Raw genomic sequence first — 15726 nt, 5'->3', positions numbered from 1 at the left:
CATCTCTGACAGAGGGGCGCAGTTCACGTCTGGTTTGTGGACAGCACTGGCGCAGCTCCTGGGCACCCAGCTGCATCACACCACAGCGTACCATCCCCAGTCCAACGGTTTGGTAGAGCGATTCCACCGGCATCTCAAGTCAGCCTTGGTGGCGCGCCTCAGGGGCCCCAACTGGACAGATGAGCTTCCCTGGGTCCCACTGGGCATCCGCACAGCCCCCAGGAGGACCTGGGCACCTCCTCGGCGAAATTGGTCTACGGCGCCCCCCTGACGGTCCCAGGCGAGTTCATACCAGAGGCCTGAGGTTCAGAAGAAACTCCAGCAGCGGTACTAATGAGGCTGCAGGACAAGGTAGGGACCCTGGCACCGGTCCTGACCTCCAGGCATGGTCCCATGCTATCCTTCACCCCTGAAGACCTCCGAGGCTGTGGGTACATTTTTATTTGCAGGGGCATGCACAGGTCACCTCTACAGCGGCCGTACGAAGGACCCTTCAAGGTGATCCAGCACAACAGATCCACCGTGTGTCGTGGAGGTGGGTGGGCAGGAAGATATTTTTTACAGTGGACCGCCTCAAACCGACACACTTGGACATTGAGCAACCAGTGAGGGTACCCGCACCGCGCCGGCATGGCAGCCACCCCGGGCAAGCCACATGGATTGGGGGCTCCATTCCCCGATGGACGTCTCTGGGTAGCGCATTGAGTAGAGCATCTACTGAGCATCGTTGAGCATCCTTGAGTAGTGCGTTGCATGCAGCTACAGATAATTCCTTTTCTCCCACAGATGCTGCTGCTCAACCTGCTGAGTTCCTCCAGCAGATTGTTTATTGCTATAACTAAGGGTTGCCGTAAATAAGGATTAAAAGCACCCTCACCGTTTAACTCATGCTAGATGTAAATTGTCAAAATAGGAGGCCAACAGATATCATACAAGGACAATGTCACTTCCATAATCATGAAGGGCAAAAGAAAGCCTCAACATGCAAACTTGCTTTGCGATGGATTATAGCATTTCTCCACTTTACCTTTAGAGTGCCTCCACTCAGTTCAGTAGCCCCTTTGCATGAAGAAGCTCCAAGCAAAGGCTGATGGTTGAGAATCTCGGACACGGTTCAAAAATACACAATAATTTCATTAAAATATTAGATCTTGTGATGTCACTCACTAATAACTAGATCTTGTCTGACCTCTGACCTCATAATTGTAAGCAAGAGAAATGCAAGGATTCTTCCCTCCTATTTATGGTTCAGGTCTCCAGTCAGGACTTCTCAACCTTCTGGACTCAGCAATAATCTTACCATGCAACCACTGCTCACGTTCTCTCAGACAGAAAGTGCTGGCAATCTCCCTACTGGCCAATTCCCACAGATTTCCCCATGAAGTAAGGGAGGGGCAGGGGGTGGGGATATAAAGCAGAATCAGCTAAAAATAAATCACAGCTCAGAGACCGCAGAAGCTGCAAACTGGAGCAAAAAAAAAACAACTGCTGGAGGAACTCAACAGGTCGATCAGCATCTGTGGGGGGGGAAGAGGAACTGTTGAGGCAACACACTCAAATCCTGGAGCAAAGAATGAGATGCAGGAGGAACTCAGCAGATCAGGCATTATCTGTGGAGGGAAAGAGACTAATGAAAGGTCGCAACTCGAGATGTTGACTGCCTGTTTCCCTCTACAGATGCTGCCTGACTACCCGAGTTCCTCCAACAGCTCGCTTGTTTTTTGCCCCAAGACTCTGACATCTGCAGTCTCTTGTGTTTCCATATTCAAATGCTGACTGACAGTCACCACCTGGGCATGCACATGCAGAATGGCCACTTTGTCAAGGCGCCAGAAGGCTGTTGGCACCCACGGAACTGCACACACAAGCCGAAGAGATAATAAATAGGTTACATAAAAAAAAGAAGTTCCTCATATTTAACCTATGCTTAAAAGGACCTGCACATCTGAATGTAGTAATAGATGATTACAAAACAGGAGTGTGTTTTTTCCATGAAGCTAACAATTATAAAATATATAATGATCTTTTACGTTTGCCTAAAAGCAAAAGGATTAATATTTCAAACAAATCTAAAACAACGCCTATTTTCTCTGAACTACACCTTTAGTAAACAGGTTTAAAAGATATCAACACTGTGAGAAAGGAACCTTAAGCTCCAACACCCTTCACCTACCACGAGGGGGAGACTGGCTAGTTGGAAAACTTTTTGTCAGTTTATTTCAGCTCCCAAACGTTCATGATAAATCCCTCCCTTCCATATTCAAATGATCCAATCAGTGTTGGTTCTCACATTTTGACTGCACTAAATGAAATGCACCTCTTTAACTAAAATGTTTCTCTCCTCTACCACCAGGCACACAAGATAGAGGGTTCAGAGGAGATTTACGAGAATGATTCCGGGAATGAAAGGGCTTACGTATGATGAGCATTTGTCGGCTCTTGGACTGTACTCACTGGAGTACAGAAGGATGAGAGGGGACCTCGTAGCAACATTTAAAATGTTGATAGGAAAGGATAGAGTAAATGTGGCTAGGCTGTTTCCCTTGGTGGGCGAGTCCAGGACCAGAGGGCACAATCTTAGAATTAGAGGGTACAGTTTCAAGACAGAGATGAGGAGAAATTTCTTTACCTAAGAGGGTGGTGAAATTGTGGAACTCCTTGCCACGCACAGCAGTGGAGGCCAGATCAGTGGGGGTGTTCAAGGAGGAGATAGACAGATATCTAAATAGTCAGGGTATCAAGGGATATGGGGATAAGGCTGGAAATGGGATTAGAATAGTTTTTTTCCCACCCCATTTCTTTTTCCCTTTTCCTTGGAGCAGACTCGATGGGCCGAATGGCCTGCTTCTGCTCCCTTGTCTTGTGGTCTTGTGATCTTGTGATAACCAGATTCTCAACCCAATATACTAACAGCATATTTTAAAAACTTATTAAAGTTGAAACAGTGAATGCAACTTGAATGTAGCTTATGTAGATACAGTCACTGTAGAACATATAGCAGAATCCCTGCCCTCTGAATGAAGTTCAACCTGTGACTTCCACTTCTTCCTTCTCAAATCGTTAATATTGATGAAGATCTGGCTCAGTGGGTGCTCCCCAGGTCTGAGTTGTCTAGTCATAAGAGTTATATAGCACAGAAAACAGGCCCTTGGGCCAACTCGTTCATGCCGACCAAGCTGCCTAACTGAATTAGTCCCATTTGCTTGCGTTTGGCCCATATCCCTCTAAACCTTTCTTATCCATGTACCTGTCCAAATGTCTTTTAAATGTCATAATTGTATTTACCTCAACCACTTCCTCTGGCAGCTCATTCCATATACCCACCACTCTCTGCATGAAAAAGTTGCCCCTCAGGTCCCCTTTTAATTCTTTCCCCTCTCACATTAAACCTATGCCCTCCAGTTTTGGACTCCATTACCCTGGGGGAAAAGACTGTGGCCATTCACATCTATGCCCCTCATGATTTTACACCTCTATAAGGTCCCCCCTTAGCCTCCTATGTTTGAGGGTAAAACAGTCTCAGCCTATCCAGCCTCTCCATACAACACAAACCCTCCAGTCCCGGTAACATCCTCGTGAATCTTTTTTGCACCCTTTCTGGTTCCTTTCTCGTATCTTGGTTTCCTTGATTGTGGAGGGTAGAAGAAACGTCATCAAACCCATCAGTGTCATTCAGTAACAGAACACATGCGAACAAACCAGCCTGACTGTAGAGCAGAAGAGCAAGTGGACAAATAGGTTAAGATGCAGCTTAGCCATGAGCCAACAGGCTTCGGGGGCCACTCTCCATTTCCCCATGTTCTTTTCCTCACCTCCTCTCTTTACTCCTGCCCCCATTCCCACTTCCCTGTCTGCACAAAAAAATACCTAAAACTCTATTCACAAAACAAAACATAGAACAAACCCACTATTTCATACAACTGGAAATTTATAAATGATTCACTCCTCAATGTAGTGTACCCAAGCAGTGTATGGAACAAAAGATCTGATGTGACAATAGCTCCACTGCTGTCACTGAGCCCAATGTATTAACACTAATATGCTGGGAAAATGATGGGTAGCCACATGATGTAATTAGATCATTACCTGAAACTTCTTCACCATTCCTGACTGATCTGTAACCTACAGCTACTCACGGCAATGTCAGGGCTCAAAACACCATGCCCAGTTCAAACAAAGCCCATGTCATACAGTACAAAACGAACTCAATTCAAAACCTGATGACAGGCTAAAACTGCAACTCTTGACATTGAGACACGGCTCTCCATCAAGTAAAAATAACCAGTATGCATTCCTCCATCTTTACTTTGGAAGAGCTCCAAACCTATGCTGCTTAGTTATATTTCCTGATTGTAAGCACCCAATGTGAAATCAGCATAAGATATGCTCTCTCCCAGAGTTATTGCTCATGCTATGCAGGCAACAAGTATTCATAAAGGGAAAGCACATTAAAAAAGAGCAACTGCAATGGATTTTCCTAATGCTATGAACTGAACAGTTTAAGTTACTGAAAGCTTGTTGAGACCAGCCTAGAAGATAAGTACAATAGCGAAGCATTCCAATTCCTATAGCATATAAATCTGCCTATGACTAACATAAATTAGCAGTGCCACTCACATTTTTGTTTCATTTTGCAGCTTCTTGTTCTTTTATGGGCCTGTCCCAATGTTCAGACGTTCCTCATGCATGGAATAAAATGTGCAATGCACTGTTATGGTTATATACCCCAGCAGTAGGCACGCACTTTGCACACTTTAAGAAAGTTAATGGCAGATCCTCTGACAGACTGTTTCCTAAATTCAAGCAGCAAGTCAACCTCTTCTGAAATGATGGGGGAGTAAAGGGTAAATAGATTTAAACATGTTATAATTCTTCTGGGAGCTCCTGAAGTTCGAGAGGATAATAAAATGTTGCACTGTTCCTGTGCAAGTAAAATACAAAAAACAGTTGAAATAGAACGTTTGATGGAACATTCTTCAGTCACCTCTAGAAAACTTTACAAAATGAACAAAGTGGAACGGAATGGAAAAGTTGGCTCAATCAACTCCTTCAGGGAGGGAAACCTGCTGTTCTTACATGCTTGTACTGTACATGATTCAATCCACATCAATATGACTGACACTTAAGTGCCTCAGAAGTGACTTAGAAAGCCCAAGGGCTCACCTCACTAGAGATGTCCACATCTCAAGGAGGAGAATAAAAAGTATTATACCTTCTCAACTTTTGTCTTGGAGCAGCCGTCTGTCCTCCTGCGTTCATGGCCACAGTCTTACCGGGTACCACGTTTTTCTTGCTGCTCACTGGAGGAGCTTGTTGATTTGTAGAGGTCTTAGGGCTTCTGCGTTTCAGTTTCTTTTCCTCCATTCTGTTGACTTCTCAGAGTCTGCCAACAGGAATACAATTAAAACAAATGTTAGAAGGCTTAAAAAATATCCAGATAACTAGCAGCTGATACCCAAACTGCTTCAAGTAAAATGCAGCTGAAATCCTTTTCATTTCTTCCTCTTAAGAATATTGTTGGGAGCGAGGCAACCCTGACCTATACAGGAAATCGAGGTATGACCTTCGTAAGCTATCAGGAATGCCAAGAGACAATACCAGTCCAAAATTGAGTCCCTGACCAGCCATCAGTTGTGGCAGGGCTTACATGCTATAATGGACTACAAAATGAAATCAGGCAGTATCGCTGACAACATTGCAGCTCTCCCTGATGAGCTTAATGCATTCTATGCATGTTTTGAACAGAAAGGCAATGAATCGACACCACCTGCCCCGACAGCTCCAATGCACCTGAACCCACAGTCACCGTTGTAGAGTCAGATCAGCCTTCTGGAGAGTAAACCCGTGGAAAGTGTCCAGCCTGAATGGAGTCCCAGGCCGTGTCCTTAGATCCAGTGCAGATAAGCTGGCGGGAGTACTTGCAGAAACTTTTAACCTCTTTCTATTCCAATCAGAGGTTCCTACCTGCTTTAAGAAGACCACTATCGTCCCGCTGCAAAAGAAAAACAAGCTAATGTGCCTTAATGACTATCACCCAGTGGATCTAACATCCACCATCATGTAGTGCTTTGAGAGGCTGCTCACGGCACACATCAGCTCCAGCTTCCCAGACAACCTTGACCCACTGCAATTCACCTACTGCCAAGACAGGTCCATGGCATGCGCCATCTCCCTGGCTTATCTCTGGAACATCTGGATAACAAAGACACCTACATCACTGAGAGGTGGCACATGAGATAAGTAGCCCATTTTGATCAAGGAAAGGAGATCATTTTGATCATTGTGCTCTCTGCCACAATGAAGGTCATTGGCAATGTCCTCCTCAACTTGCTTCTCTCAGTGGCCAAAGAGTTGCTCCACGAATTGCAGTCTGGATTCTGTCCATCTAGAGTGGATGTGATCTTCACTGCGCGACAATTCCAAGAGAAATGCAGGGAGCAGAACCATCCACTATACGTGGCCTTTCTCAACCTCACTACAGCTTCTGACTTCATCAGTGAGAGAGACAATTGAGCACCCTCCTTAAATTCAATGGCCTGCACAAATTCACCTCCCTCTTACTATTGCTTCATGATGGCATGCAAGCCATGATCCTAACTAATGGATCCAAAACAGAGCCAATCTTAGTGAAGACTGCGTCAAGCGAGGCTACATCACTGCCCCCATTTATATTTCAGTCTTTCTTGCTGCAGTATTGTAGCTCACCTCAAACAAGCTTCCTACTGCAGTGAAACTAATCTACAGGACAAATGGAAAATTGTTTGCCCAGCGTCATTTCCACTCCAGAACCAAGGTCACCCCAGCCTCAGTAGTTGAGCTGCAGTGCACAGACAGCTTGCACGTTAAGGGCCGAGCTGCAAATTATTGTTGATTCAATCACTGAAGTATACAAAAAGATGGGCTTTCACTCAACATCTGTACAACAGAGATCCTCTACCTGCTGTATAACACCATCCTCTGACAATAAAAGGTTGTTGCTGACGTGATGTACCCCAGGGAAAGAATAAAAATGAATAAGAACAAATATGTTGTTCTTGCCATGGTCAGTGGCAAGGTTCAGGTACACTGGCAGGTTTAACACAAGAAGAATGACAACTAGTAATTGTTTCAGTACCTACGTGAACATTAGCTGCCACATTCACCGGTGCTACAACTGTGGTTATAGTGCAAATTAATAATTCAAAGGCACTTCATTGCAACCTTACCATTTTAGTTTATCCAAGGCTTTGAAACAAAAATTAAACTCATTAATTAAAATTCTACACTGTATGAATAATTTGGAGTTGATCTGTGAGATTACATAATTGTTTTGTAATGTTCTAATAAAATTTGGTTTCATGAAGCAACAAATCAAGTGCACAATCTGTGTTCCAAACTGTCAGGCTTTCTTTGTTAACATAAGTGGCATGACATGATAGGAAAGTTCGGAATCAGTAGACAGGAACCACAATATAAATTCCACCCTGGGATGACTCAGGATCCTGCGCTGGCTGATGCAAAAACAAGTATTCACTTGCTTATAGATGTTGGTCCAGTGGTTAAGTTCCAGAAACAAGACCCAAGATATAAATTAAGTGTAAAAGGTACACCAACAGCTTGATAAAACTAAAAAAAACTTAACACTTTTACTGTTTCACCAGTAACATAACAAACATTACATTTAAAATATATGAACACAGCAACTGGAAACATTCACAAAGAATATTGAGTCAGGGGAGTACCATAAATGCATTTAAAAAGAAGTTAAATGAACAAGCAAGAAAGAAAGGAAGATGCTGATAGGGTGTGGTGAAGTAGAATGGGGAGGAGGTTTTTTGGAGCACAAGCTCTGGCAAAGACCAGATTGACCAAATGACCTGTTCCTGTGTAAAAATCTCAACCAGTCTGAAGTCAGCATTATGTTCCTACTGGCAACAATTAGATCAAACATTGTTCTGGGAGAGCATAACTTGGCAGTCACCGTTCTTTAACACATTCTCTTGACTCGCAACCTTCTCAGAACCACCTTTGGCAAAAGATCAAAAAATTATTTTCTTGATCTTATGCCAAAGTTGCTCTGTGACCAGACAGAAGGAAAAGCTATTCCTGATACACTTTCACTTCTACTCAACATCTGTAAAACAGAGATCTTCTACCTGCTGTATAACATCACCTTCTGACAATAAACCTGCAACAACTTGGCCATAACCTCATATTCAGCAATTCTTTTCAGTGTTTCATGAGCACCCAGTAGGCTGGAAAGTAAAAGTCAACCTTCTAAAGTGGGAATTATCATCATTTAAAACTGACAATACCAAAAGTACGTACTCTCCAGTTTCCTCAGGGAATTACAGTGTTGTTAGCACATTACTTCTCCAATTTCCTTTGTCCACACTGTACTAGAACCTGATGCTAGATCACAGATATTGTACTTTAACAAATTCCCTCTGATGGACGAGTCATCCACAAAGGAGAGGAGCAGGAGAGAGAGATGGAAAAGACAGTGAGAGATACTAATTTGTATAGGATGTTATCACATTATCAGTGTATCACAAAGCCCATAGTAACCAATGAATTACTTTTTATACACCATCACTTGTCCTTGCATATTGCAAGAAGGAGGAACATAGAACAGTACAACACAGAAACAGGCCCTTCAACCCACAATGTTGTGCCGAACTAATTTAGCTAATGACACTTAATTAGTACACACATTCCTAGTGGTGTTAAGAAATTGTTAACCAGCTCTTCTTCAGATAATGCCATGGACCTTTAATATCTAGTATTTAAGATGCATATTAAAGATTCCATCCAAATGGAACCCCTTTGGCAGTGCTGTGTGTGCTCTTTTCCATCATCATCTTTATTGTTTTAACTCCAGATTGTTAACCAAATTAAAATTCCACAGCTGCCGTGCTGGGATTTGAATTCTGACTGTAACTGGATTGCCAGTCCAGTAACTTAACCACTGGACCACCAATGTTGCACCGTAATGTTAGCATTGATTAGATACTCAAATTTTGGAGTGGGTCAAATCTATAAATGAAGAGGAGCCCTTCAAGCAGTTTATTATTTGAGAAGAGAATCTATTTAGTTCTCTGAAATATCCTTTTGCCTTGCCTCCTCCTGAGGAACATTAAGGTCTTGTTTGAGAGCACCATTACTAAATACGCTGTTCGTGTGAATCCTAACCAGCAAATTGGATAATCCTGTCCTTGCCCAATGTCCCCACACGCAAGTGTACACGCATATTCCAACAGGCACCACTGAGTAGCAATTAAGAGGCTGAGCTGACTTTTGCCCTACTGGGAGATACAAGCTAAATGTGTCATTGTGACTGCCAGTCAAGGTGAGATCAAATCATTTAAATATAAATCTAGCTCCTCCCTGCCCCATGGAAAATCAGAACTATAGCTGGGCAACAGAATAGCAGGCAATTGGCACTGTCTTACAACTTCAATGTCCTGGGCGTTGTCTGTGTGGAGTTTGTTCTCCCTGTGGTCATGTGGGTTTCCTGCAAGTGTTGCGGTGTCCTCCCACATTACAAGACATGCTGGCTGGTAGATTAGACTCAGGGGATAGTTAATGGGCATGTGAGAGAGAATGGGTTACAGGAAATGCGTAGGGAGATAGTATTGATCTGAGAGCCGGCATGGATTCAATGGACCAAATGGTCTCCTTCTATTCCATTAGGAAATATGAAGGGCAATCAGAGTAACTAGATCAGCTTGGGACCCTTATCCTTTAAAAGTGATGTCTCAGAGCTGGTCTTTCAGAGTCATGCATTAACAGAGAAAGCAACACCTGAATAAAACTTTTGGATAGATCAGAATAGCAGGAATAAGAGTGCCCAGGTTCAAGGCTGCAAAGGGAACATTTAAAACATGTCAAATATTGCTTTACAAGGTGATGATCAGCAGCTGCAAAAGTCCTCAACCATCTTATTGGGAGCCCATAATATTTGCTTCATTTAGAAAACAGCTAATTAATTGCCTACCATTTGATTGAAGATAACCACAGTAGGGTAAAATTGTAACTAAGATTTTAAAGCAATAGAAAATGCTTAGTTCAGGTCTCTAACACTCCAAAGCATACACCCTTTTGCACCAGAAAAAATGGACAAATGAATGCGATTATTTAAACTCCCTACACTATCCAAAGTACTCCACCCAAACAGCTTGAGAAAAACAGTTTAACAGCACTGATATTACTGCTGATTATTCTGATGGGAGTTAAGTGAAGGAAGTGGAGAGCGTTAACACAGTTGTTTGCACACACACCAACTATTAAGGTAGTTGGTTGAAGTCTCTCATAGTTTGGAGCCAGAAGTGGAATACGGAAAAAGTGCCACATTGTCAGAGAGTGACTTTCCAAAGGAGAACTTAAGGCCTCCCCCATGTGCTCTATTCTTTGAAAGGTCTTAAGTATCTGGAAAATATATTGGGATATTCTGAAGCAGTGAAAGGAATTATAAAAAGTACAGGTTTCTTTTACTGAGGAAGAGAATTGAAGAGCAGCAGCCACATTCTTCTTCCATCGCAACAGATTTCCTGGACTCGAGCAAAACAAAACTACAGGTTCTCTGGTCTGGTCATTCTGATCATTGTGGGACAACATTTGAGGGAGATAGACTTGCACCTAAACAGAGCCTTTCCTGATCAGAGGGCATCCTAAATTGTTATGTAGCCAGAATAAATACACTTACGGTTTGATCTCAGTTGCAATGCAAGAAATATACTCAATTTTGTACACAACAAGCTTCATAAACAGGTTGCAACCCGTTAAATTTGTTTGTGTGTTGTTAACTGTATTACAAATTCAGCAAGCTCACAAAACAATACAAAGAGAAATTCTGTGGATGCTGGAAATAACAAATTCAAAACAGAAAATGCTGGAGGTCAGGCAGACAAAAGAAGCAGAGTGAACATTTCAGATCAATAAACCATGCAAAGAAAAAGGCCAGCTTCTAAATAGGACTCCCATTATAATGCAGTAAAACTGGTGTCAAAAATCTCTCCAATATTTACTTCGACTACACTTCCTCCCATGACTATTTGCAAGGACTCCATTCTCCAATTCTTTATTCCTTGGCAATATCGTATCTGTTCTGAAGATGATACTTTCTACACCCAGTGCTTCTGAAATGTTTTCCTTCATCCTTAACTGTGATTTCCCCTACACTGTGGTTAGCAGGGCTCTTAACCACGTCCGTTCCATTTCTTGCATTTCTGCTCTCAACCCCTCTCCTCCCTCCTAGAGCAAGGATAGGGTTTCCCTTCTTATCACCTTCCACCCCACCACTCTCCACATTCAATGTAATTTCCGCTACCTTCAACATGATGCAATCACCAGACATCTACTCCTACCCTTTCAGCACAAAGGGACCATTATCGCCATGAAGTTTTGGTTCATCTTCATCTGCTTCCTTTCTTAGTGTGTTCATAGGGTCACACAGCACAGAAACAGGCCCTTTGGCCTACCACGTCCATGCCAATCATCAAGTAGCTATACTAATCACATTTATCGGCACTTGATCCAGTGCCTTCAGTGACTTAGTAATTTAAGAGCTGGTCTAATTCCTTCTTAAATTTTGTGAGAGTACCTGCCTCCACTACACCCTCATGCAGTGCTTTCCAAACTCCAATATGATTCAGGTGAAAAAGATCTTCCACAGATTCCCCTCTAAACCTCTTACCTTCCCTTAAACCTATGCCCTCTGGTTATCTACCCTATCTATGCTCCTCATAATCTTGTACACCTCTGAGTGTTTTAAGTGAGCTCATCAAGAGATATGGGGATGTTGCAGTAATCCATTATAGTCAAAGGAACAGGGACTCATTCACTGATGTGTTAACATTCGCTGCAGATGGACCTGCAGAGCAGGATGTGGGAGGACGTTATACATCATCTGGCTAATGAGAAGAAACCACAGGAGATACCCTACCTACCCTTTTACCTTCCAGTCATCCAGTGACAGGTACTTTATCCAATTTAGAAGCAGAAGATACAAAAGCCTGAAAGCATGACCACCAGGCTCGAGGACAGCTTCTATCCCACTGTTACAAGACTATTGAATGATCCCCTAATATATTAAGATGGATTCTTGACCTCACAATCTACCTCGTCGTGGCCCTTGCATCTTATTGTCTGCCTGCACTGCACTTCCTCTGTAACTGTGACACTTTATTCTGCATTCTGTTATTGTTTTCCCTTGTACTACCTCAATGCACTGATGTGTTGAAATGATCTGTATGGATGGCATGCAAAACAAAGTTTTTCACTGTACCTCAGTACGTGACAATAATAAACCCAGTTATCATATTTGGCATGCAAAACAAAGTTTTTCACTGTACCTCAGTACGTGACAATATTAAACCCAGTTATCATATTTGATGCTCATACAGACTACATTGCAGAAACCAAACACAGATTTCACAGCATTTTTGTTCAGTCCACAGGGATAATCCTGAGATTCTAGCTGCTTGCCAATTCAGTCCTCCATCCCACACCAACTCTGATTTCTTCCTCTTTGACCCCTTACACTGTCCTGCTGAAACCCAACTTGAGGAAGGGCCTTCATCTTCCAACCCGATCTGGCCAGCTCTGATAAAAGGTCATTGACCTGAAATGTTAACTGCCTTCACAAATACACCTCACCTGATAAGGTATTCCCAGCATTTCTTTCAAATTTCTAAATACTTGTTCTGTAGCTCACTGCTCCAGCAACTTTTTCCTGTGTCCTCATATTACTCATTAAAATTGATCAGCTCTGATCAATGATTCACCACCACACTCCAGCCGGCACTAACCCTATTTGCATCATTCAGTCTCTCTTTGTCTCTACTACATCACAGACATTCTCTTTCTCCACACCTCCCTCTTTGCAATTTAAAAACATCTTTGATTTCTAACTTTTCCTAGTCCTGATAAAAGGTCATCGGCCTGAATCATTAACTGGTTCTCTCTCCATAGATACTACTTGGCCAATTGAGTTTTTAATTTCAGATTTCCATCTGTCACAGAAGGATATGATTGTGCTGGGGAAAGTTCAGAGGACATTCACCAGCATGTCAATTGGATTGGAGGACTTTAATTGTGGTGAGAGATTGGATAGGTTAGGCTTGTTTTCCCTGGAGCAAAGAAGGGGAGGGGAGGTGACCTGGTATAGGTATATAAAATTATATGAGGCATATTTAGTTAATCTTTTTTCTCCCATGGTAGGCCATCAAAAACAAGAGGGCACGGGTTTAAGGTGAGAGGAAGCAGTTTTAAAGGGGACCTGATGGGTAAGTTTTGTTTTTACACCAAGAATACTTTTGTCAGAGGAAGTAGTTGAGGCAGGTAGAATAACAACATTTAAAAGACATTTGGACAGGCGCAAGGATAGGAAAGGTTTAGAAGAATAATAACCAGGGAAATGGGACAAGCTTAGATAGTCATCTTGGTCAGCATGAACAAGTTGCACTGAAGGGCCTGTTTCCCTGCTGCATTACTCTATAAGAGATTGGATAAATTGGGTTTATTTTCCCTAGAGCAAAGAATGCTGAGGGATGACCTGATAGAGGTATGTCAAATTAGAAGAGGCATAGATAGTTAAAAATGTTTTTCCACAATAAGAGTATCAAAACCAAGAGGGCATAGGTTTAAGGTGAGAGAAAAGGAGTTTGAAAGGAGATCTAAGGGCTGTTTGTTTTACACACAGAGAATGGTCGATATCTGGAACTCGTTGCCAGAGGAGGTGGTGGAATCAAATACAGTCACGTAGATGCCACGGCCAAGAAAGCTCACCAGCGCCTCTACTTCCTCAGGAGGCTAAAGAAATTTGGTTTGTCCCCTTTGACTCTCACCAACTTTTATCGATACACCATAGAAAGCATCCTATCTGGATGTATCACGGCTTGGTACGGCAACTGCTCTGCCCAGGACCGCAAGAAACTGCAGAGAGTTGTGGACGCAGCCCAGCGCATCACGGACACCAACCTCCCCTCCTTCGACTCTGTCTTTATGTCTCGTTGTCTTGGTGAAGCAGCCAGCATAAGCAAAGACTCCACCCACCCAGGTCATTCTCTCTTCTCTCCTCTTCCATCGGGTAGAAGATACAGGAGCCTGAGGGCACGTACCACCAGACTTAAGGACAGCTTCTACTCCACTGTGATAAGACTATTGAACGGTTCCCTTATACGATGAGATGGACTATAACCTTATGATCTACCTTGTTGTGACCTTGCACCTTATTGCACTGCACTTTCTCTGTAGCTGTGATACTTTACTCTGTACTGTTATTGTTTTTACCTGCACTACATCAATGCACTCTGTACTAACTCCATGTAACCGCACTGTGTAATGAATTGATCTGTACGAATGGTATGCAAGGCAAGTTTTTCACTGTACAATAATAAACCAACACCAATGTTGAAGAGACAGTTAGACAGACACTTAAATAGGCAAAGCATTAGAAGGCAACACAAGAGACTGTAGATGCTGTCATAGCAAGTATAGAAGGATATGGTCCTAATGCCGGCAACTGGACTGAGTGAGGATGGGCAAACGGGCCAGTATGGATATGATGGGCCAGTATGGATATGATGGGCCGAAGGGCCCGTTTCCGTCCTGTATGTCTCCATGGCTCTTGTGAAGCGTCTCTCCTCTTTAAATGCTGCTTATTGTTGTTGAGGTGAAAATGCTGAGCGTCGTGCAAGCGGGGCTCCGTCCTTACCAGGCGGGGCCAGGGCCAGGGCCGGGGAGGTCACGTCCCGTCTACGCCGGCACAGAAGGAAGGGCCATGGGGCAGCAGGCACCGCTAGTCGGCCCGCGTCCGGAGACGGAGCGGCAGGTCCGGGAGAGGAGAGGCGAGGCGAGGCGGCCGGGCTTGGACAGAGGACGCGCGTCCGCGGTAATCGGATGTGTTCAGCTTGAATCTCCCGGCGCCTCAGGCCCTCGGTGATCCGACCAGGCCGCCCGTTGCCATGGCGCCTGACGGCCTCACACACCCTCCTCTCTGTCGCCGGAAGCTGCGGCCGTGTCTGGGCATGCTGGGAGTTGTAGTTCTATTTGGCCCGACGCCAGTGCCAAGCAACCAAGCCCGAACTACAACCCCCAGAGAGCCAGCGGCGGGCCAGTGGAAGACCAGAGCTTTCAACAGACAGCAGCCCAAGTCCATAATCATCAAAACAAATGGGAAGGTAACTCACCTCAGCAACTACTCGGGGCATAACTGACAGCACTAACTAAATACTAACTAAAGAGCTCACAATCTACCTTGTTGTGACCTTGCACCTTATTGCACTGCACTTTCTCTGTAGCTGTGACACTTTACTCTGTACTGTTATGTTTTTACCTGTACTACCTCAATGCACTCTGTACTAACCCAATGTAACTGCACTGTGTAATGAATTGATCGGTATTCTAGACAAGTTTTTCACTGTACCTTGGTACAACTGACAATAGCGTAATGCTATTACAGCGCCAGTGACCCAGGGTTCAATTCCCGCCGCTGTCTGTAAGGAGTTTGTACGTTCTCCCCGTGTCTGCGTGGGTTTCCTCCGGGTGCTCCGGTTTCCTCCGGGTGCTCCAGTTTCCTCCCACGTTCCAAAGATGTACGGGTTAGGAAGTTATGGGCATGCTGTGTTGGCGCCAGAAGCGTGGTGACACTTGTGGGCTGCCGCCAGCACATTTTCAGTAACGCAGAAAGACTCATTTCACTGTGTGTTTCGATGTACATGTGACTAATAAATAAATATCAATACC

At 43.8% G+C, this 15726-nt stretch overlaps 1 protein-coding gene across 2 annotated transcripts in view; it reads right to left on the bottom strand.

Moving 5' to 3' along the window:
- The window catches only part of ccdc28a (coiled-coil domain containing 28A), a 28376-nt gene extending 13372 nt beyond the window's left edge, over positions 1 to 15004 (bottom strand). The window contains exons 1-2 of one of the 2 annotated variants that reach the window (XM_052013117.1): positions 14696 to 15004; positions 5213 to 5383 (exon numbers count right to left, since the gene is read on the bottom strand). In XM_052013117.1, coding sequence (XP_051869077.1) covers positions 5213 to 5364 — 152 coding nt within the window. In that variant the 5' untranslated portion in view covers positions 5365 to 5383; positions 14696 to 15004. The remainder of the gene's footprint in view (positions 1 to 5212; positions 5384 to 14695) is intronic. The other variant, XM_052013116.1, reaches the window with a different exon arrangement.
- Positions 15005 to 15726: the final 722 nt, after the last annotated feature.

Source organism: Pristis pectinata, chromosome 3, assembly GCF_009764475.1.
Source record: "Pristis pectinata isolate sPriPec2 chromosome 3, sPriPec2.1.pri, whole genome shotgun sequence".
In the NCBI taxonomy this organism is placed as follows: Eukaryota; Metazoa; Chordata; class Chondrichthyes; order Rhinopristiformes; family Pristidae; genus Pristis; species Pristis pectinata.
This window is presented reverse-complemented; position numbering and strand designations above follow the sequence as displayed.